The sequence below is a fragment of the Pithys albifrons genome, chromosome 10, assembly GCF_047495875.1.
Source record: "Pithys albifrons albifrons isolate INPA30051 chromosome 10, PitAlb_v1, whole genome shotgun sequence".
In the NCBI taxonomy this organism is placed as follows: domain Eukaryota; kingdom Metazoa; phylum Chordata; class Aves; order Passeriformes; family Thamnophilidae; genus Pithys; species Pithys albifrons.
Window position 1 is genome coordinate 16,361,177 of NC_092467.1, and position 23,936 is coordinate 16,385,112.

At 39.5% G+C, this 23,936-nt stretch overlaps 2 protein-coding genes across 2 annotated transcripts; both read left to right on the plus strand.

Moving 5' to 3' along the window:
* The first annotated feature begins 1,160 nt into the window (after positions 1 to 1,160).
* GCLM (glutamate-cysteine ligase modifier subunit) lies at positions 1,161 to 14,318 on the plus strand. The gene is made up of 7 exons (XM_071565870.1): positions 1,161 to 1,427; positions 3,871 to 3,936; positions 6,002 to 6,086; positions 6,856 to 6,912; positions 8,108 to 8,310; positions 9,648 to 9,762; positions 12,646 to 14,318. The coding sequence occupies exons 1-7, from the start codon at positions 1,308 to 1,310 to the stop codon at positions 12,813 to 12,815; spliced, it is 816 nt and encodes a 271-aa protein (XP_071421971.1). The 5' UTR covers positions 1,161 to 1,307; the 3' UTR covers positions 12,816 to 14,318.
* A 584-nt stretch (positions 14,319 to 14,902) lies between these two features.
* On the plus strand, positions 14,903 to 23,855 carry DNTTIP2 (deoxynucleotidyltransferase terminal interacting protein 2). Its single transcript, XM_071565868.1, has 7 exons — positions 14,903 to 15,145; positions 15,893 to 17,607; positions 18,163 to 18,295; positions 18,889 to 18,975; positions 19,355 to 19,519; positions 20,640 to 20,749; positions 22,062 to 23,855. The coding sequence occupies exons 1-7, from the start codon at positions 14,939 to 14,941 to the stop codon at positions 22,153 to 22,155; spliced, it is 2,511 nt and encodes an 836-aa protein (XP_071421969.1). The 5' UTR covers positions 14,903 to 14,938; the 3' UTR covers positions 22,156 to 23,855.
* The last annotated feature ends 81 nt before the right edge of the window (positions 23,856 to 23,936 follow it).

Consider the following 23,936-nt stretch of genomic DNA (forward strand, 5'->3'; position numbering starts at 1 on the left):
TCCATACAATTATAACCATCAAAGCTATTTAAATGAAATAACAATTAATAAATTCCACCAAAAGAAAAGGCCTCTACCAGAAAGCCTGAAGTCTGATCAGAAAGACCAAACAGAACAGCATTCATTACTATGGGGAAATATGGAGAGGTACACTCCTTCCCAAGCCAACCCTGAGCCTGGAGTATTACCCTTTGGACCATTTTAATCTTCTGGATTTTTATGTTACAGAAAAAGAAAAAAAATACTATTTTTCCAAATAAGCTGGCATTTCTTTCAGTACATGTCATTTCCACATGCTTTGTAATCATATACGAGGCAAACGTTTCCCAACATGAAAAATTAATCAGAACACAAATATAAGGAATATTTAAACTAACCTTCTGTACCAAATCTGATCAAGCAGTGCTTCAGACAGACAGAAGTTATGCAAATTGGTTCTCTTTATTAGCACAACATGCAGCCTGAGAAAGGAAAATCTATTAGAAACACAATTCAAATTCCTGAGCTGACAGCAAAATTACAATTTGTGACTCACTGTTGCCTTTCACTGGTGTAACAGGGGGCAAAAAGCGCCTGCCCCCTGATTGTCTAGTACAGAAGGACTTAAATGGTCACAGTGTGGCATTCCAGAAGACTTGTACTCTTAAAAAAATTCCCCAAATCACAATTTTTCCAGAATGACCTGGTGTAAAACTGGAGTCCTGCTCTGACATGGTTTCACCTAAATGCAAACATAGCCAGACGGGATAAGCACTTGGGTGCCTTTTCTGGGCCTTTTGGCTTGGTGTCTATCAATGTCTGCCTGTTCCTTGAGTGCGCCATGGCCACAGTTCAGGTGGTTTCATTAATTTACTGAGACTGCAGAGCAGCCCACGGCCCGGGCGTGTTACCGCACGCTGGGCCGCTGCGGCTGGCCAGCGCCACATGTGCCGCCGGTACTGCTGCGGGTGCCGCGGCCGCTGCTGCCCCGGGCCGGCCCTCGGACGGACACACGGACACGAACAGACAGACACGGACAGGCGCACGCCCCGCCCCGCCCCGCCTCGCCGGCCCCGCCCCAGCACCGCCCCCCCCCCCCGTCCGCCGGCAGGGGGCGCCCGCGGCGCGGCCCGCGCGCCGTGAGGGAGCGCCGGGCGGGGCCGCTCCGCTCCGCGCCGGGCCCGCCCCGCTCCGCTCCGCGCCGGGCCCGCCCCGCTCCCATTGTCCCCGCACCGCCCCCGGCCCGCTGAGTCACGGCCGGCGCTCTCCGGGGCCGCGGGTATCGTGCAGAGCCCGGCGGTCGCGGCCGCCGCAGCGCCAGGCTCCCCATGGGTACGGAGGGCGCCCGCGCGCTGCTGGGGCGCGCCGCGGCGCTCACGCTGCAAACCGGCAACCTGCTTAACTGGGGCTGCCTGCGCAAGAAGTGCCCCGCCACCCCCGGCGAGGAGGTGAGGGCGGGCCGGGCTTCCCCCGGGGCTCGCGGGGGCCGGGCCCGGAGCGGGGTTGGTGTCCCGGTGCCGTCTCCGCCGGGCAGAGACTTCGGCCGGTCGCGCTCCGCGCCCGCGAGGCGGGAGGTGGGAAGGCAGAGCTGGGGTTTATTCCTTTGCGTGTGTTCGGCGCGTTCTGCCCGCGGGGAGCGCGGCCCCGCCTGCCCCCGGAAACACTTGGCCTGGGAAGGAGCCGGCCCGGGCTCTGATCTGGGGAAGGAAGGGTTAAAACCCCTGTAAAGTTTAAGTGCTGTCTGTAATGGCAGAGAAGATCCCTGATACTTGTGTAGCAAACTAATATGAGTAGATACGAGCTTGCATTACCAGATGATGAAAATTCTTTTTCTAATCTGAGCTAATTTAATTTCTTGGTAGTGACAGGTCTTGGCAAAAATAGTCATCGCTGTCTTCTTTAAAGAGTATAGCTGTCATTCTTTGTTAAAAAGTTGAAAAGAACTTTTTAATCACCACTTTAAAAGTATTGCCTTAAGCACTATGTGTCAACACTAGAAGAGTTCGCTTGAAATATCTGGAGATCCTACAGCCATGAACTTCAGTATTTGCTGTCTCATCATGACACAGTAATCTCAGAATGGCCACTTAATAAGTAGAAAAACTACAGGTTTGGCCAGTTATTGCTGTGTAGTGACACTGTGGATAGCCTGGAAGCTGGTTGAGTGCATACTAATCATGCAAAAATGGTAAGCAAGGTGTTTGGGAGGATGATGTAACAAGAAGGAGGAATTCATCATACTCTTGTTTAGTTGTCCATGTGGTAATAACTTTTTTATTTGTCCTGATTGCTTCTTAAACAATCTGTGATGTGTGAAATACAGCCAGATTCTGTAGCAAAGACATAGCTGTATCATTATGGCCACCCTTGTGCAAGTAGTTTCTGGAGGGCTTTTAAATAAAGAGTGGCCAGTGTACATAACTAATCAGTCGAGGTATTTAAATTCAGTTGTTTACAGAGGAATCTGCCTGCTTTCCAGAGTTGGTGAGTTTCCAAAAGCAAATACTGTATTAATTATCAAATATAAATTAGCTTTTAACTCTTCTATTTGGTGCAGTTAGTGTGTATATAGATCTCAGTGGCAGAATGTAAGCTACAATTTTGCAAACTGTAAACCCAGTGTTAGGAGTTTGGGGATGCAGCTGTTTGGGAAAATCAAATACACTGCAGTTTGCACATGGTCTGAGGGCAGGATGTGCTGTGGAGTCAGAGGCTTGTGCACACCTGCAGGAGAAATATGAACTGTGACAGTTGCAGAGCAGCAATATATAGAATATATATATATTTAGCACTGCCTCACTTGCCCTCGGAAAGGAAAAGATAACATTATAAATTGCATCAAAATAGGATCAAGAGTTATTTTATTAAAGATTTATTGTGGTTAGCTATTTACTGGGTGGTCAATTCTGGCCTTTTGACTCAGGTTTTTTTATGCCATTTTAAATGACTGGGAAAGAATGTATAGAATTTGTGCTCACAAAGTATATTACTGTATTGTGTCTTTGTGATGTCGAGGGTCATGTTGACTTCTAGTTGGCACATGTTCTGAGCTCTCTGAATTAATGTTAGGTGTCACAGGAAATTGCTGTTTAATGGTACTGCAAACTGGTATGCACACAGTTATGTACTGTTGAGAGTGAAGCACAGCAGCAGCTCGTGGCAGTGCCCCTACCTGTGGCAGGGGGCAGGCAGGCAGCACCTGTACTGAACTCCCAGATGGATCAGAGGGAAGCTGGAGCACTGACCCAGCTGTCATGCTGCCAGAGGATGCATTTAATCATTTGATTTAGACTCACTAGTTATGTCTTGCTATGTTCAAGAAAATCCACGATCAGAATCTTAGTCAAGTTTATTTTGCATCTGTGAACGCAGAAAAAATGCAAGTGTGGGTTAGGATCTGAAGATTCCCTCTATAGCAATGAAGGGCTTAAAAGCATTAGTGGTTTGGGAGTAGGTAGGCAGTGATTGAGAAGGGTTGGATGCATCTTGAAAAGAGAACGAAGTAGTAAAATGAGTATTTAGCAATTTATTGTAAAGTCTGATTTCTACAATGTTACAGCACATTTGCTCTTATTTGACTACTTTGTAACTTAGGAATCTCCGCACAAAAAACCCGAAACCACCCCTCACCCAGCTATTGCTTGCTTAGCATTGTTCTTTCCTGGCATTGAAATAAATGAAGTACTTCTGCTAAAACTCTGTGAAAGAGGCTAGAAAAATATGTAAATAAACTAGTCTGAACAATTTTCACATAGAAGATACGAAGGAAGGATCTTTTGTGGAATGGTGTTACTAGTTCACCTGCTCAGTCTGCCCTACATGCCTACGAGCCCTTGTATTTCTCTGCAGCTCTGACATTCCTGAGCTTCAGTGTGAAAAACTGTTTTGTAGGTGCGGGACTGCATCCAGAAAACACTGACTGAATGGAGCTCAAAGGTTGGGCAAGACCTAAATCAGGTAGGAGAGATGTTATGCATGTTATCCACATTACATGTTAAATCAGACAAATAGGAACGTGGTTACACTTCTAAAATATAAATCAATCTATTAAATTTCTGTAAAAGTATCTGCAACTCCAGATACCTTAAAGGAATATTTTTAACTCCCTTTTTTTTCTCCTTAATATTTAGTAAATTTGGAGAGGTTAAGATATATCAAAGCAAAAAAAGAATCCTGTGGATGGCAGATAAGACAATTCTTACAAAATAAAAGTTCTGGGCTGTAAGATTTTAAATGAATTTTTGGGACAATTACATTACTCATCTATATACCTTAGAAGTTTGCTAGCTTGCTTATTAAAACTCAGTGGAAAATTCTCTAAACTATGGAGATCATAGAGAGCTGAGACCATCCCATTTGGAGGGGAACTCTGAAGCTCTGAAACTGAAGGGAAAATCTGTTGTTTCAGAAATACATCTGAAGATTCAAAAGTGGCAATTTTTCCCTTGAGAGAGAAAAGCTTCTACATAAGTCTTAATGCCACAGACATGGGCATCTGATATTAAGATCTTGGTGTCTTTGCCTGCTACGCTTTCACTTTTGCTTCTGAAATTCAGCAAAGCAATAGTGTATGTATGGACAAACTTCGCGAACGAAGATTTGGGAAGGGCTGTCCCCACATGGGTGTGCCCTTCCAGCCTGCGCAGTGGATTTTAGGTGAGGCTCAGCGTGTGCAGAACTGGCCCCACCGTTTAAGTCCTGAGGTTCATCTGCCACGGCCGAGCGAGCTTGGACAGTGCCAGTGAAGTCCTCAGGACTAGAACCTACAGCACCCGGCATTTCCCAGGAGGTCTCCCATCCAAGTACTAATCTGGGGCTGACCCTGCTTAGCTTCCGAGATCTGACGGGATCGGATGTCAGGGAGGCATTTAACTGCCCGAAGTAAAGCAATAGTAGGTTCCCACTAAATACATTATTTGCTCTGTGAAATATTAGCATGTTTCAGGAAAACAAAAGGCACCCAAAAAACCCCCAAAAATTCCAAACCACAACAATAACAAAAGAAACTTAAAAGATCTTTCCTGATCGTTTCTTTGCATTTTATTACCAGTTCTTGTGTAAAGGTGGCATCAGCTGCACTTTGCTGCCTTCCAAACTGGAGTGTATAAGGCAGTTATTGCTGAATGATTTGTGGAAGAACTAATGATTGCTCAAGAAGAGAACATGAACAACCACTTGTCTCTGTAAGATGTAGGGATCCATTAAAGTAACTGATTTAGTGTAAGCTAGATTTTACTGTCAAAACATGCTAACTGCATAATTCCAAACTCTGTCTTGAATTATACTGATATCCAATAGTTTTTTAAAAAAAGTTGACTTTTGTTTAAAATGCTGGCTGCATGGAATAACTCAAAGGCTCACTGGAGGGCAGCAAAAATTACCAGTTTTGGGTTGGGGCAAACTGGTGTGTGTGTGTATAATACAAGGTCTCATGTAGGTAAAGACTTTAAAAAGTCAGTGTCAGCTGACATGAAATGTTAGCCTACTCTTAAATGAGGTCAGAGGGTGAAAAGTCTGAAACTTTCCTAGCTTGTAGTTTCAAAATCACTTTCTTATATCTGTGTTTTGCAGCATTTTCACTGTAAGTTTTTCAAAAGCTTCTCTGAAATTGCAAAATACTTTTATGCAAAGATGTTCCCATCCAACACTCAAACCCCCTCATTCTCATGTGGTTTTTTTCAGCTGGTCATGAGGCTTTTTTAAAAACAAGGTATTTTGAATTAACACAGCAGCATTTTGGCATCACAAAATCAAAATTACATCTTATTCCAATAATTCTTCTCTCGTGTATTTTTATTTACATTAGGGGTATCTAGGGCCTATCTTCATTTTTTGACTTTCCTTCAGAGATCAAAAAGCCTTGGATTACTTTCTTTTTGTCGTTCCATTTTTCTACTATTTTTGTTTCTAAATGCTGTAAGGTGCTTTTTTAACAAAAAATTTATAATTCTGAAAAACATTCTTCAGGAACTTACTGTCTCCTCTTAGTGAGTTGCTCCTAAGTGTCCTGTACTTACTACAGGAAACACTGGACGTTCTGGAATGCACTGTAGCTCAAGCTATAGAAAAAATAAGTCCTGAAGAAAGGGATGAGTTGAAGGTATCAGGTAAGAACATAGTCAAAAATCCAGTAGCATAAAAAAATTTCATATGCAATCATTAATGGGATATTCATACCTGTATGTTTTCTGCTGCATTTTGTAATTGCCAAGCCAAGTTACACCAGTGCACACCAATGTGCTTTGGGTAATCTAGACATTGGCTGTGAAAGGCTTAAATTCATATTGCAGGTTTTAAAGCAGCTTTGCATTTTTCTAGGTTAACTTAGATCACCTCAAGGTATTTTAAATGTATTTTTTGAGTATTTGACTTTCTGAAGCAAAATATTACAGATAATACTGGAATCAAGAAATAGCATTGGAAGCACATTTATTTGCATAATTTTTCCAGGTTGACTATGATGAACTTGAAGGAGGCAGTCCAAACTAACACTAACACATTTTGAGTCTCAGTAAGTGGTGAAGAAATGTGTTTGTACTACTACTACATTTGGGGTTTTTAGACAGGTTGTTATGCTTATTGCTTAGTGTCTTGATGCTTTACAGCTTACAAGATTATCTAACTGGATGATTTCTTGTTCTGAGACTGCACAACAACATTGAAAGTTAAGAGAACAGCGTCTTTATGGGGTAGTCACCTTCAGAGAGTTGGGGTTTTTGCAATTTTTTAAGTAATCAGTGTATATTCTAAAAACCTTTTACCCAAGAACTCTTTAGTAGTGTATATAGAAAAATAAATGGTTATATGTTAATAATACCTGGCTTGTTTATAATACGTGGCTTGTTTAGTTATTGATTCCAGTTTCTTTGAAAATAGCAAAGCTTTTCATGGTTGGATCAAACTCTTCATCGATCAGAGATGCAGTTGACCTGGGTAAGTGTGAAATGCAAAATTGTGGTAGGATTTCTTTTTTACTCTAGAACTTAGATGGATTAAGTTCTAATTTTGTTTCAAAGAGGTGTATTTAGTCACTGTCACAAAAATATCCTGTTTTCCTTTTAAGAGGCACTTCAGTAATCAAATCTATTTGCACATTCATTCAATCCATAAACTTATTAAATGTGAATCACTGTGGCCTTGGGTACCCACAAACTCAGATGTGATTCCTTGCTCCAAGCAGGAGCAAGTCTTTATTCTTTCACACAAAGCTTGTTAAAAAGTGAATAGCATGTGATGTTTTAATAACAGTGATACAGTAGTTCTTGTTAGTTGCCTGTTATTTTTAACATTATAAACTTTGCTACTAACTGTGCAGTATTTCAGAGATTATTTAGGAAATCAAATAATGCTGCAAGTAGCTGATGCAATAGTTTTATTGAAAATACCATATAATGTCTGTACTGATATATAAAGTTATGTTGGCCTAATGTAGCATTTGTGAGCAGCACTGAACTTCACTACTTTGGAAAATTGTTGGGCATAAGGAATGACCAAAAAAAGAGGGTCACATATAGTTCTTTGCTAATAGAGTCCTCCTCTAGAAGAAAATTATGTATTTAGCTACTTAGTTTTATTCATTTTGCTGTGCTGAAGAGGCCTCATGACTTGCATTTTTCCTATAACTCAGTGATACTCCAAGACTTCCACTTCTCTCTGTCAAATTAAATCTCCTTATCTGGTGTGCTGTTAGTCTAACTCCTCATGTGCATTAAGTAGTTTTCCGAGTCCATTCCCTGTACTTGAGTTATAGTTCAGAGTTACAAAATTTGGAAGAAATTGAGAGTGAAGTAATAGAGAATTGTGTGTCACCACTGACTTCAGAGAAAAATATAGTTTTAACATTGAAAAGAAGAAAAAAGCTTCATGCTTTTGTTCATTTTCTGTAGGTTTTGGGTTTGCTTTTTTGTTTCTTTCCCAAGACCTACAGTTGAAATTCAGTCTTCAGCTGTACCTTTGACTCTGCTAAATGGGTTGTGTTACTATTCTCGACTGCTGAGACACTCATCGTTTCAAATGGTGAATGGGAAGCTGGTGGAGTGAAGCAGGAGGTGTGATTTTTGCTGAGTTTGACAAGTCCTGGTGTTTGTCTCAAAAAAGATTTTGCAGTGTCTCTGTTCTTTTTCCTCAGCCTGTTCTGCCCTTGGAGTTGCTCAGTTGGACTCGGTCATTATTGCCCCACCTCCCCTTGAAGATGGAACTACCCTCTCTTTGGAATATTTGCAACCTTACTGGCAAGAACTTCAAAGTTTAGTTCAAAACAAAAAGATTGTTGCTATAGGTACCTCTGACCTGGATAAAACACTGTTAGAGCAGCTGTATCTGTGGGCACAGGTGAGAACAAACTTCCTACTCATAACATTTCTTAGGTCAGAGTAACTGCTTGTTTTATTGGCTGACACACTGTTATAAATGTCTGTTTATATACAAAATATTAATTAGGCCTGTTATTTTCAGTGTTTTGTGGATGGTCACAATGTTGTTCAAGGCGGGGGAGGCTCAGTGTGTGGCTGTTGCTTGTTCAGTGTTCTTATGTACTGACCACCAAGGGCTGGAAACCACATACCTATTCAGTAGCAGGTTCTTTGAAGTACTGAAGGTTTGAGTTTTGAATGCTTTTATATTTAGAAAGGAGTATAAACAGTACACTTAAACCTTCAGAATTATTATTCCAGTGACTCTGAAAATGTAGATATTTTCCCTTTAAAGTATGTTATGAGTAGAGGGATTTCCCTTAGGAAAAATGCTGTTTGAATGGTAAGCTTAAATGTAAAGAGGAAGGCAGACTCTCAATATTTTGTTGTCCATTGAGACTAATTAATAGAATTGTAGAAGGATTTGAAAGATCATCTAGTTCCAACCCCCCTGTTGTGGGCAGGGACACCTTCCACTAGACCAGGTTGCTCAAAGCCCAGTTCCTTGTAGCCTTGAACACTTTTGGGGCAGCCACTACTTATCTGGGCAACTTATTCCAGTGCCTCACCATCCTCATAGTAAAGAATATTCAATCTAAAGCTGCCTTGACAGTTCAAAGCCATTCCCTCTTGTTTTGTCACCACATGCCCATGGTGAAAGTCCCTCCCCAGCTCTCTTGGAGCCCCTTTGGGTACTGGAGGGTGCTCTAAAGTCTCCCTGGGGCCTTCTCTTCTCCAGGCTGAACAGCCCCAACTCTCTCAGCCTGTCTGCATAGGAGAGGTCTCCAGCCCTCTGATCCTCTTTGTGACCCTCCTGTAGACTCACTACACCAGGTCCACACCCTTCCCATGGTGGGGCTCTCAGAGCTGAGTGCAGGACTCAAACTGGCCCCAGCACCTGACTGATGGATGGCAGTGCTGGCCTGTGCTCACATCAGCTTTGTCAGAGAGGGGGAAAAAGCTGCTGCTGCTCAGGGAGCAAGCAGACAGAAAGCCAGAGTGGAGTGGGTTAGCACTCATCTTGCTATGGCAGCACCTACTCTTGTTTTGGGCTCTGTCCTGCAGGGAATTACAGATGTTGGAGTTGCCTACATTAATTAATCATGTAGAATTAATTAGCCTTGCTCAGACTTCAAAACAATGGTCAAAGGCAAATTATTCAAAGCAGAACTTCTGCTGTAATAGAGGGCATGGGGGAAACAACTAAAGTAAGTCTGTTAGTGTTTTTTTCTTATAAAAGTGTTTTGTTACTTTCAGGTGAAACCAAGCAGTAATCAGGTGAACCTGGCTTCCTGTTGTGTGATGCCACCTGATCTCACAGCATTTGCTAAAGAATTTGACATACAGCTGTTAACTCACAATGACCCAAAAGGTAAGACTTGGCTAGCTAAATTAACAGAAGACTTCTAAATGCATTTATTCAGTACAGAATTAGGAATAATCTTCCCCTGAACTTCAGAGTTTGTTACATTTGAATCCTGAGCCAAGGATTCTAAAAGCTTCTCCTTTAGAAAATATTTCTATTAAGTTCTTGCTGTTGCTTTAAGGAGGAGTGAGGAAAAGGCAATCTTGCAGGCTCAGATAGTTTCTTGAAATTGTTTTAATCAGAGAAAATAAAGTAAATAAAAGAACAACCTACTGAGAAATTTGTAATGCATTTGTTAAAGAAATCATGTATTTCCACAAAACAAAGAATAAAATGAAACTTGTATTGCTGAAGATCAGTTGTCACGTGAAAGGGAGGAGGGAGACAGAATTCAAAGATTTCTTAACTGTATTAATTAAAAGTTATTAGCTGTAAGTGCTTCCAGACAATCAGATCCTTATGTACCCAACACTGTCTGTCTTTTAACTGACAGCACACAGGATGGAAGGGGTTCTGACCTCTGATGTGAAGCCACATTTAAGCCAAAAAACAACAGCTCCCGAAATAACATTTATTAATATAAATATGTGACAGTTATTGTGGGTTCTGCTTTGCCAGTGATAACGTTCAGCTGCAAGATTGTATTTAATTGATAATAAAAGACCCCAAAAGAAACCAGCACAAAACACATTCTACAGAGACAAACACACTAAACTCAAGTTACAATACGGCAATGCGTCCCATTTTCCCAACAGACAGAAACTAGCAACAAAGAACTACTAACTATAAACACAGCCACCTAAAACATTTATCCAGACACTCTCTCAATAACATAGGACAATAAAATATCTTGCACACCACTCTCTCTGTAACACAAAACAAAAGGGAAGAGCAGAGCTGCTTCTTATCAACATACATGTGAAAAAAGAAACTGCACCTTGAAAGTAAAGCAAGTTACTGTAGTTGCAAAGTAAGAATAGCAAAAAGCAATAACCAATATAAAGTAGCAAAATGTGAAGCAAGTTACTGTTATTAGTATTAAGGTAGCAAAACACATTTAGTAAAAGAAAGGCTTATAAAGTAAGAATCAAAGTGAGAAAGGAAGAAAGTAAATTAAGAAAGTAAAGTTAGAAAAAATAGAAAGCACATGGTCTCCTCACCCCTACATTGTTCCAGGAGAAGCTGCAGCAGTTACCCTCACAGAGACACACTGGCATTTTTCCCTCTCCTACTGGAGTTTAAACCTCCAAAACTTTTTTTTTACCTTTTTTTTCTTTCCTGTGGTTTGTATGGCTAAAATTCAATCTGTTGGGGAGGTGACATTGATGCAGATGCCTGAGGGGAGGTGGCTCTTTGAGTGGCTATAGAAGATATCACGCAGGGAGGCCATGTCATTCCTTAAACAACACTCCACCCTATGTTAATCTTACCAGTTTGAAAGCCTTTGTCCTCGGCTTGGATCATCTCTCCAGAGGGCTGAGACATCTCCTTCAACCCATCAGGCCTTATCAGGGGCCATCACCCCACAATCAGTAAATGGCAAATCAAAGTCTGCTTGCCCAGTACTTGTCTGTGAAATAGATTAAATAGAAATACTAATGGTCAGTTTATTTTTGAGTAGTTTGGTAATACTAGATCTGTAAAATTTTGATGCTTTAACATTTTTTCAAAGTCTTCTTAAAATAACATGATTACAGAAAGAGTTGTAAATTCTTCACTTGTTTTATGCAGTGATTCATTTGCTAAATGATTGAAGACATTGGAGGCTTTCCTTTGGGCTGCAGAACTGAGTTACCAGCTCTAGAATTTTCTGGGATTTACATGAGTTTCTCTCAAACATCATATAATCTTCTTCACTATAAGGACACTTTAAATACCTTGCTGTAATAATGAGAAGTCTTAAACAATATTTAGTTAATTCCTTTCTTACATTCTTCGTTATGATCAGCTGTTCATGATGATCATACTTTTCCTTCCTTCTCCTTCCTTTCCATTTGGCAAAACGTATATTAAGTACTACTTTTGAAGTACATGCTTTGTAGTACCACTGTTACAACTAAGGAATTTCGTCAGTGCCTGAGCACGATTTATCACTGCTGTGGCAGGATGCAAAATGAATTTCCACTCAATCCGGCAATTTCCATATCCGTTAAGTCCAAAATGCAACATGCAATTTAATAAATACCCTCCATCAAAAGTCATGAAATGAAGGAGAAGAGGATTTGATAGAAAACAGTGCAAGTAGTGATTTCTTTATACATTGTTTGCTAAGTTTAACTTTTGTGTAATGGTTGCTGAAGAGTATTGAGACTCTTTTGGGATCACTCCTCATCAAAGAGATTGTTCTCTTGACTAACTTTTTGGAAGAAGCTTGGAGGGTTTGTATTTGCCTCTCTTTCCTCCTTTCTGGCATTTTAAACCCATTTTTCTTAATGGTTTCCAGGCTTGTGGTTATTGAGCCCAGTTACAGGAGATGCTATAAATGTTGAGCTTCCAGTGACTGCAGAAGTAACTCCGAATGCTCAGTACTTGGGTGATTTCAGCCTTATGCTTAACTTACCTCTAGTTTGTCTGGCTGGCTTCTCAAATTAAATTTTCATTTTCTCCTGCTAATAGCTCTACTTACCAACTCCATTTGATATGGTCAGAATCTCAGTCAATTAGTTTTGTGGGAAATACTCAATATTGCAAAAAAAGGGGTCCTGAAGATTTATTCTGTAATATTCAGCTGCTTTTACCCTACCTGCATTCTGGAAGAGTGGATCTGTGGAGTGTGTGGCACCACTTAAGATGTTTGACTGTAAGAAAAGGCCTTTCTTACTAAGTGTTGCTTTTTGCAGCTGATTACATGACATTATTTTAAGCACAAATGTCCCTTTTTAACTTTAGAATTACTTTGTGAAGCAAGTTTCCAAGAAGTTCTTCAGGAAAGCATCCAGAACGTGAAAGCAAACGAGTGGATTCCTTTATGGCTTCTGCGGTATTCAGTCATTGTTAAAAGCAGAGGAATTATCAAGTCCAAAGGCTATATCATGCAAGCTAAAAGAAATGCATCTTAAATCACTTTTTTTTTAATGGCTAACTGTTTAAATTTCTTTGGGATAGGGGAACATTGCATTTTTCATAGTAACACTTTTACAGCATTTATAACAAAGTACCAAGAGTTGTAATTATTCAGTGTGATGTCAGCAGGAGTGTCTGTACTGTTCTATCATTATCTTTCTTTCTTGACCTATTGACCAGTTCATTTAAAATATGGTTTTTTCAAATTGAAGTTATCTAGACAGTAACAGTTTAAAACATTTTTCTTTTTATGACCAGTTCACTGTAAAAATTATCATTATATTTTAGCTGCCATTAGGTAGTATAGAGAAACATATATTTTTGGTTTTTTAAAAAAACAGATTTCTCTTAAATAATACTTATCTGATAGATGAATAGATTTCAAGCATTCAAGGACTAGTTTTTATAGAAATTTGTCATCTTTTATGAAAAATTACTCAAAAAAACTAAGCTGGTATCTCATTGCTTGGTATGTATATATAGGCAAGTTGGTTTAATTTATGGGGATGGGAAAATTGGTTTATTTTTAATAGGGTGTAAAAGATCTCTATGATTTAGAAAAAAAATGCTTCTTCCAAATTACTTTCTGACTGTTACTTGAATTCCTTCTGGCTTCTTTGTGCCTCAATACGCTTTGTTTAATGTTCGCACAAGTGTGATGGCATTTTTACTGTTTGAAATTGAAAATGCATTATTTGTGAATGTTTAAAATAAGATTTGAAAATAAGTGATGAAGAAATCTGTTAACAAAAACTGTGCCTGTCTCCTTCTCAACTGTGGCTTGTTTTTCTGATATTTGTGACCTGCGCAATCAATTGGCCAACTAGAATAGACAGTAACTATTGGTGCTGTTCATTTTAGGATTGTGTACAATTAATTACTTCTTTTGCAGTTGCCTAGGAAACATTGTTGCTTGAGTGCCATTCCGAAATGATGAAGCAAAGTTCAGCTTGAGGTTAGGTATCTTTCTGACTGGTGGGGTTTTGAATCCTAGAGAGCTTGTGGCAGCTAAGGCAAGGGTTTTGGCTTAACAGTCTATCAAAAAGGCCTTTTACTTCTCTTGGCCATTAATTCACAATAGATAGCAAAAGTTCAACTTGTAGTTCAGCAGGACTTTTGATACAGAGTGTCCACGATAATAAATTTGGGTTTGATTTCAGATGGGGGCATGACCCCATACTAGTAGAAGGCATTAACCTAGTTGTACATATTTTGAGATTTGGACTGTAAGGAAATGAATTTTCACCAATAGCTTTCAAATTTTGTCATGTAGGCAGCTAGTGGAATTTGAATGCCTGTAGGTAGTATCTAGAGCACGAGGTTCCTCTAGTCCATTCCACAGTTAAAAGGTGAAGGTTTTTCAAGATACCTTTTAAGTCTTCAAATATCTTATTTGTAGCAAATACTGGGAAACTTTCTTTGCTTCTTCAGTTCTTTTGGTAAATGAGAGAGACGGGGAATTGGAACTATCAATAAAAGTTTGGATTTTTTTCTCCTAATCAAAATGTAGTGGGTTTTTTTTTTAATGTTGACCAAGGGTGTATCAGAGTTCAAAATTACATGAGTTTATTTTTAAACTTCACTACCAGCTGTGAGTTGTGTGCTGCTGCTGATTAACTACTGCCTTGAAGTTCTGTCTGTATTTGGCTGATGACATCCTGCATTTTATTAGTCTTGAGTGTGTGTGTGTGCTCAGTTTTATAAACTGAAACAAAACACGAATTGTTCTAAAACAATGGAAAGGCTGTTCTAATTTATGTTCTTTCTGTAAACCGTTAAGTTTGCTTGCTGTAGAAAAGCAGCTTTTAAGACATGGTATTTCTCGAGACACTTTACCAGGTTATCGAATTTTCTCATTCGTTGGTTTTGCCTCAAGGTGGAAGAGATGGGATTTCTTTCCCTGAGAAACCTGAAAGCTTAACTAAATTTTAAATTCTTGTCAGCTTGTAGCTTATGCTTCTCATCTCAACTTATTTGCATCTCAGTAACAGTATTTAACACTTAAGTGCCCTGCCCACCGAGAGACAGCCCGGCCGCGCTGCCCGGCGGGGCGGGCCCGGAAAGGGCGGGCGGCAGGAAGGGAGGAGGGAAGGAAGGAAGGGACGGGCGCGGCGGCAACATGGTGAACACCAGGCCGGCGGCGGCGGCGCGGAGCGAGGCGCGGGCCCGGGCGGGCGGCAGGAAAGGAGCAGGGAGGGAAGGAAGGGACGGGCGCGGCGGCAATATGGTGAACACCACGCGGGCGGCGGCGGCGCGGAGCGGGGCGCGGGCCGGGGCGAGCGGCAGCCCCCGAGGGCCTGGCCCCGATGCGCCCGCTGCGGAGGAGGTGAGTGCTGGCGGGAGCGGGGCCGCCACCCTCGCACACCGGGCGGGTGCGGGGCCGCCACCCTCGCCCGCCGGGCGGGCGGGTGCGGGCGGGCGGTGCAGCCCCCGCCGGTACCGCGGGGCCGGGGCCGGGCGGCAGCAGCAGCAGCAGGGACCGACCGGGCATCGCTGCCCTGCCCGTGCCGCACCCACCCTGCGGGACGGGGCAGCCGCCGTAGGGCCTTAAGCCATTTAGCATTCAGCTTTAAAGGTACGCTTTTTTTCTTTGCATTACAGATTAACCTCTCTCTGTTACTTACAATAATTTTTGGCAGATTATACCTAGTGTTGCAGTTGTTGTGAGGCCTGCTTGTTCCAGAACATGCGAATACCGGTTTTGGAAACCATTTTGGGGCACATTCTGACAGTTCTAGTCTTTAATGTTTTATAGTTGAGCAGATTATTGAATATTTCTGAACGTTGCTGCTGCATTTGCTTCTCGTGATGCTTGCCAGGACTTTTTAGAATTGGAAGTTATTTGTTTATGTTTCTTAAAGGTTGTGTGTTTTTCTGCCTTGACCACAAGACAGTGGAAGATAAGCAAGGGATAGTTTGTTCACACTTCTTCCACATAGATGAGACTGCACAGATATGTAATGTCAGTTTGGGTAGATTTGTTTAGAAAGATTCTTTGTGATTTTTATAGCATCCTTTTTATAGGGTTATTTTATGTGTCAATAGAATACTTTTTTTTCCACACCTTTTCTAGGTGGGATCTGCTGAAAGAAGCACTCCTGTGACTAGGAGCATGACTAGAAGAAGAACTAAATCCATTCATAAGCCAGAGGTGATTCAGGAATCTCAGTTTGAAGAGCTGGAACATGCAGAAATAAAGTCAGATGTCAGTGATAGGTCAGAGGTGCAGATTACTAGGAATGAGAACACAACTGTTCCTCCAGCACAATCAGTTGCTGAACCACCAATTGATGGGGATGTGTCAGAAACAGAATCCAACTGCTCTTCTGTGTCTGGTTTCCAGACACCTTTGTTTGTAAGAGTAACACGAAGACGACAAATTGTAATTCCTTATCAACCAGATTCTGCTGACAAAAAAAGACGTGACAATACATCTTTTGTAAATAAGTTAAGCAGGATTCTGGATGAGGAGATCTCTGAAGCTGAGTCTTGTTCCTCTGCTATTTCTGGTGTCCAGATGTCTAATGTTACCAGAACTACAAGAAGCAGGCAAAGCAAAAAGAAATTGCAGACAGATACAGTTTGTGAAGCTCAGAGTGAAGATACTTCTGATGCAGAATCGTGTTGCCTGAGTTCTCCTATGGAACCATCCAGCACTACCAAACGAATTACTAGGAGCATGCAAATGAAATCACAAGCAGAAAATACTAAGGAGAGTGAGAAAAAAATTATTTCAAAAGATGAGGATTTAACTGAGGACACCGTTAAATCTGAGCCCATAATAATTTCTGATTCTGGACCTGCAGAACTTGTCTCTGACACAGAAGATGCTTCCATTGTCATTAAGGGTAATAAAGAACCCATTTCACCTATAAGCAAAGGTTCTTCGAAATCTGCTACTACAACCCAGAGTGAAAACACAGAAAAAGTTTTAAATTATGTGACACCCAAGAGTCTTACAAAACTGAAACAAAGTGACGCTAAATCACCTGTGAAAAAAACAAGAAAAAACACAGAGTCCATTGAGGTAGACCAAGCAGCATGTGGCCAAATACAAGATCACAATAAAGTACTTGAGAGGGAAGGGAAATTAGAGCGTATGGATATTTCTTTGACTGAGTGCATGAGTCCAAAACAATTACTAGAATCCCAAGGGCAAGTAATACCAGATGAAAACAAAAAAATTCCAGAATGCAAAAGAGTAAATACTGAGGCACATGCACAGCAGTCTTTCACACATGCTGATAAATTAGGAAAGACTAAGCGAGCTAGTGCAGTGAGTAGCCTGCCAAAGGATGTAGCTGTTGCACAGAGAACTAGTAGCATTGATAAAGGCAGGGTGCTTGAAATTGATGCAGACAGTGGTGAAAACCAAATAAAAGAATATGAGGTATCCCACAGCTGTGAAAGATCAAGTACGGGTAATGATTCTGTTGCATTGTTTCTGAGCAACAGTGAAAGTGAGGAATCTGAAAATAGTGATGTGGTGGACGTAGACAGTGAGAATCTGTGTTACAAAAAGTCAGATGGAGGGACTCCTTCCCTCAGCAAATCTTTAGAAAACAGTTCATTGCATGTTGAAGGTCTTTTTGCAATTGATACTGAGCCTGGCATGAGTTCCAGCCAAAAGTACTATCTAGATGAGGTAGACCAAGATAGTGATGCTGAAAGTAAGCATGAAGGAAGTGAAAAAGCTGAAGAATCAGATTTGGAAGACACTGAAGAGGAATTGATAGATGAAAATGACAAAGATGAAGATGATGATTTATTGAATAATAACATTGATGTGTAAGTATCTTTCTGGGAGTAGCTAAAGTGTTGCCTGAAATCAAAGAAAAATTCTCCGGACAGTTTTAATATAGTTAAGGTAGAGAGTCTTTAATTAAAGCACTTTAGGGTGAACAAAATACATTAGCCCACACACATACAGCTTTTACAGTTTTATAATACTAGCTAATTATCATGTCTAGTGGATACACCCATCTCGAAAACGGTCTGTCCCCAGAGTTCTTTTGGCAAGGTGAAGCAAATTTAAGAATTGAATTTTATAGAGTGTATTAAATAAGAATTCAGTGTCAAAGTTAATATGAAGGATTTGTGGAAGTGATTCCATGGGTACTTTTTAATAATAAAGTCTCATTTCATATAATGGCACAAATCCCCCCCACCTTCTGTCACTCCTGAATTACATAGTCTAGATATCAAGACTTGAAATCATTGCAGAACCAAACCTAAATAGGAAGAACAAGAAAAATATTTTTTGTTTCTCTTTTTCAAAGAACAGTAGAAGGTTTTGCTGCAGGCATGTCACAATATTCTAGTAATTAACTATTTCTCTTCTAGTTTACATCTTTCCAGCAGCATAGACCCTGGTTTGAATATTAAGAAGCTTGGCGGTTTATATATTAGTTTTGATACAAAAAAGCAGAAGCCTAAACCGAGTGTAATTGAACAACTGAAGGGGAAGAAGGATAAGGTAATGTGTTTACAAATATTCTGTGAGTACAGTAACACAAAGATGTTAATTTAATAAGATTAGTTTGTTTGCCTTTAAAGAAGTATGCTTTTTGTGGTTTGCTGAGAACTTCCATTCTTTTTGGCCAAAGTGTGGATTTACAGTTGATTTTAATGGTAAAAAATTTAGTTATACATGATACTGTAGAAACTGAAAAGCAGTGCAAATTCCAGCATTATCTTGTAAAATAAACTGATTATATCTGCAGTTTTGTCTAATGAAACATGAGCTGAAGGTCTTCTGATAAGATATATAGTCCACAACCAGAATGAATTTCAGTAAATAAAGGTCTGTAGTCTCCCTAACTTATTCCAGAGCTTTTGCTATCTCACTTCTTCCAGAGCAAGCCAAGTGCCTTCTGTTGTTGGCCAGGATTCTGTTCTGAAGATCCCTGCTGCACTTTTTGTGGATCAAGCAGCTCAAATATTGCATTATACGACTTGTTTAGGTTCTGCATGATTCCTTTAGTAGGTTCAGTAAATACAGTTAAGCAGTAAAATTTCTATCAGTGAGGTGACTGTCTAATGCTAAAAAAATCCTTACACCTCTTGCAGAAGAGTGTAATAACTCCAGACTTTGAAAAAAAGGAATGTGTCCCACCCTTGAGGGAATCGCTTCACCAGCTAAAGAAACAGCGCAGGGTAAGTGAAGAGCTGGTAATGCCTCAAATAACAAAACAAGCTGTGGGAGAAAGCTTTGTGCTGGGACTGTGTGCATACACTGGCCTTGCTGGAAGTGGAGTGAGGGACTGCAATTTAGCAGCATCTTTGAGCTGTCCTGTGAAAAGCCGCCCATTCAGTCACCAGGACAGTGAAGTGACAGACAATGTACTGGGATAGTACGAATCTGTCATTGATACAGTGCTGATGACCTTCTTTATAATGAGTCATAAAATACACATTTTAAAGGTACATATTTACATTCTATATGCTTTATACATCTTTTGGAGGAAAGAGTTTTCTGTTCTATCCCATTCTAGTTCCTGAATGCAAATTCATTTTTCTTGGTGTTGCATCCTAGGCAGAGCGAGAGAAAACAGCAGGTGATGGTTGGTTTGGTATGAGAGCCCCAGAAATCACAAGTGAACTGAAAAATGATCTTAAAGTTTTGAAGATGAGAGCTTCATTGGACCCTAAGCATTTTTACAAGAAGAATGATAGAGATGGTCTGCCCAAGTACTTCCAGGTAAGGAAACAGGAGAAAGTGGCATTTTACTGCTGAAGTTTTGAACAGCTCTTTAAGAATGCCTATTTTGTAGGTAGTCTCTATGTTGATTTAATTTCATATCTTAATTATTAAACCATTTTGATTACTTGGCTGGAGTTTGCAAGTGTTTATCTGTATTACGTGTAAGTATATGCTGGGGTTTTTTAGTTTTTGCTGATCTCGTAGTAGGGAACAAATATCTGACTAAATCCATATTCTGAACCATCAGAGGACTAGATTTTCATTGCTTTTTTTCAAGTATTAGCCTTTTTAAACAGGCATGTAGAAAATAATTGGTATCTATTTTTTTACTAGCTAATACAGTTTGGAGACACCTACCTTTGTGATCAGCCAAAACTGCTGCTGCTGTAGCTCTCAAGTGATTTACACAAAGAAAGAAATTACGCAAAAGCCATGGAAATAGGCTTCCAGCAATTTTGAACACTTAGCATACATAAGGAAATGTTTTCATTTCTCAAAGTATCACCACTTCACTCTAAAGCATGGGGGCAGTGTTCTATGTTTTGAAGTTAGAAAAACTTAGATTGAAGTGTTCCACATAATTAGATACATGCAGGTTTATTTTCATTGCGTGAAATGTTCTCCATGTGTCTCTACTACTGACCTGAACTATCAGAGCTGAGCAACATGCTGGTTGGAAAAAACGTGATGCATTTCAGGATGAAGCCCTTGTATTAAGCCAACTGTTCTGTAGTCATCTAGCAAAAACACCACAGTGACAGAGACAGGAAAGAATTAAGGTGGTCATAAGGGTTTCTTTCCTTTATACTTCAAATGTTTAAAGGTTGAGAACTGGATTTTATTTATGAATAAAAGCATTGATAGAGCAGTCCAGCACTGAAAACTGTACCATCTTAAAGCTCAGGCTCTCCTCTCTGTGCCACGCAATGAGACCCGAAGTGACTCTGCATACAAAATATGACTTCGTTATTTGTGTGCTTTGTGCTTTCATTAAGCAGCTGTCATTCTGATCTGCTCTGTAAGTGTCTTTACATTTGTCATTGAGTATTAAAAAAACCCCCTGCAAAATAATCAACATCTTGCTGTACAGTAAGGTTGTTTTCATTTTGGTTTTTAGGTTGGAACTGTGGTTGATTCTCCCATAGACTTTTACCATAGTCGAATCCCTAAGAAACAAAGGAAGAGAACAATTGTTGAAGAGCTGCTTGCGGATTCTGAGTTCAGAAGGTATTTTAAAATAGTTTTGTAATATTAATATCCCATTTAAGAGAGGAGTATTTTTAACTGTGTAACTTTTTTTTGTTTTATTCAGCTTGTATGGTGTTATTTTTATACTTCAAAGAAAAATTTTTCATCTTTTAGCATTTTGATAGCACTGGCATCTAGAAGGACAGGCGATAATTAGACTGCGATAACATGTATTTTATCTTCATAAAAGGGTTTTATCCAACTTGGGTTATTGCTACTAGCAGTCAGTCTTAAAGACTGATAACTTTTTCTGGGCATAATTGATAGAAAAGAGCAGACTAATTCTGTGAATGTTTATATTATTTCATTTTATAAGTATATCAGTCTGCCACCTATCATGGGAATCAAAATTGTGATAGAAGACTTGAAGATTGGTTGGATTAATTAGTATCTGCATAACCTACGGTTTTTGGAGTAGATCCTTTAGTTGATCCATTTTTGTACTGGTTATTACAAGATGTTAATCTGCACTTTTCGCATAATGACATGTTTTCTTTGAAGTAGTGCATGATTTGGGATTATAACGTTAATGCTGCCAGACTTGTAAATTAACTGTATAATGTTGGGAATGCAAGTTAGTATAGCTATTTCTTAACTAGTTTTCTGGCTTGACCTAATTTGTAAGGTATTTATTAGAAGGTGGTTTTAAACATTAATGTATTTGAAATGTGATCAGTTAATTTATGTTGTGGCTAATTAAGGGCTTTAACCAAATACTTCAGCATTAGTTCAGATACTTGTCAGATCTCAGTGTTGCATTTAAAAGCCTCAGTACTGCTCAGTGTGCGGTGTCTGTCACAGTAATCGGTACAGGTACGTCAGGATCTGTATTAGAGGAGCTGGCAACTCAGTAAGTGTATCCTGTTTAGTGTTCATCTTAATCAGTTTTCAGCCTCCAGTAGAGCAAGGTTTCTTATCTTGAGTTTGGTGAGAAGGCAGTATAAAAATGGGTAAAATTTGTTCACAGTATTGTCAAAATTGATGAGTCTTCCCCTTATGAGCAGCAGCAGTTTCAGCAAACTATCCAAAATGGAATTGTATATGCAGTGAAGAAGCCCCTACTGAAATTAGTGATTCTTCAATGCAAGTTACTTCCAAAACAAATTTACCTGCATTTATCATTGATCCAGCTGTTGATTTCCCTTTACCTATGCATAAGTGTATAAAATCAAAGAAATCTGATTCAGAAAACAGAATTCAGTTTGGCAAATTACGTATGTAAAGTACTTTCCAATGTTATCTTTTCTTGAACTTTGGTTTACCATGCTTTAAAATTATCTATTTTGTTCAGATATAATAAAAAGAAGTATCAGGAGATCATGAGTGAAAAAGCAGCTTTTGCAGCAGGGAAGAGGAATCGGAAGAAGAAGAAATTTCACAATTAAGAATTGAAGAAAAATACCAAGCTGGAACAACTTATAAAACCTTTTACAGAACGCTTTGGTTGTGGTGGTTTTTTCCTTTTTTAAGATTGCAGGTCATGTGCAAATTGAGGTTTAGGGAAATTCTTGCAGTGAGAATGTGGTAGGGAGCTTTATGAAATTATCAAGTATCTAAATTTAAATTAATTAGGTTTTGAAATTAATTTTATTTAAATTTATTTAAGATAATATTTATATAAAAACATATTGTTAAATCTGAGTACTGAATCCAGCTTCATACGTTGTGAATTCAGGCTTCAGTCTTTACATCAATTAATTAGTAAACTCAGTTTAAAGTTATATGTGTGATTCACTTTGGCACATACTGTGTGCCAGAACAAATTTTGCCATGGCTCGTCAGAGGTGCTGCTGGCCAAGACTGTAATAGAAGGTATTGAAAAATAGTTTGGTTGTAAAGGGTTTATTTCAACACTGACCATAATAGGATTGAGAATAACCTGGAATTCAGTGTCTATACATATACTTTTATATTTGTGTGTATATTGTAGATTATATATATAATTTATAAATAAATAAGAAACCAGTTACATATTGTTTAACAAATAAGATAAATAAGCAATATTTTTCTATAACATTTTAACAGCCATATATTGCTTTTATTAGTTTTTACCATTTGGTAATTCTCTAATCATTTTGAAAGCAATGGGACATTGACATCCATTGTGTAGTGTGTGGTGTGCAGATTGTGTCTGGTGGCTGACCTGGCATAGTCTGAAGGTAAACAAATCCAGTGGGTCTGGAAGGCCCCTGCTACCATTGCAGAGCCACAGATTCCTCAGCTCAGTTCCCCATTAGTGACGAGTGACCTTTTGTGATTGTCAGAACTGTTGTGGAAGTGTTCTGAAAAAGTGTGTAGGCTGTGCAATATTTTTCATAAGAGTATATTGTGGGATTGTGTTCTGTACTTTTCCACTAGAATTCACAATAGAATCTGTTACACAGCCAGTATCTCGGGAACTGTCCTCGTGCTTACCGGTAGAAAATGTCCGGCTCCTTGAACCAGAATTTTTTTTTTTTACTATATCTGTAATTAACTTTTGCATTTTTATAATATTGATTATGTAATAATTACTTGCAACTTGCCAAGATGTATGTCAGAGCCTCTGCCTTCAATTTTTTTCAGTAGGAACTGAGGAAAATTTTATCAAGCTTAAATACAAAAAGTAGGAAGGGAGGCAGTATTTGGATTGAAATACATTGGGAAGTGACTCAACAAGGAGAAACATTTTGTCTTCTGTCATCTGATTTAGTTGCTTTTGTGAGTTTACTGTAGAGAGGTTTTGGTTTTGCTCTTTGCAAATTGTGAGGAGTCTGTTTTTGTGAAGGGCTGTATTTTATTAGGCAGATGGCATTTTTGAGTGGGTTAGTGCTGCAAAACTGATGGTTATTGGTCCCGATGGTGTGTTTCATTTTCAAGTTTTCCTTTATTCTTTTTAAATAAGCATTGTTACTCTTGGAAAGTTACACGTGCAGGATAAAAATAATTTATAGAAAAAATCAAATTGAATAATTCAGGAATAATAAATTATATTAATTTATGATTTCATCCTCCCTGCACAAAATCGAGGAGGTTTGTTTAGTGCTGCTGCTGTCTTGATTTACTACCTGATTTGATTGCTGTTATTAAAACTGCTCTTCATCTATATGTGAGTATCTGTAGGTCAGAAAAGATGGTGTTCAGGTGTTCAGTTTGGCTGCTGCACCTAGTGGGCTTGGTTTTTTGC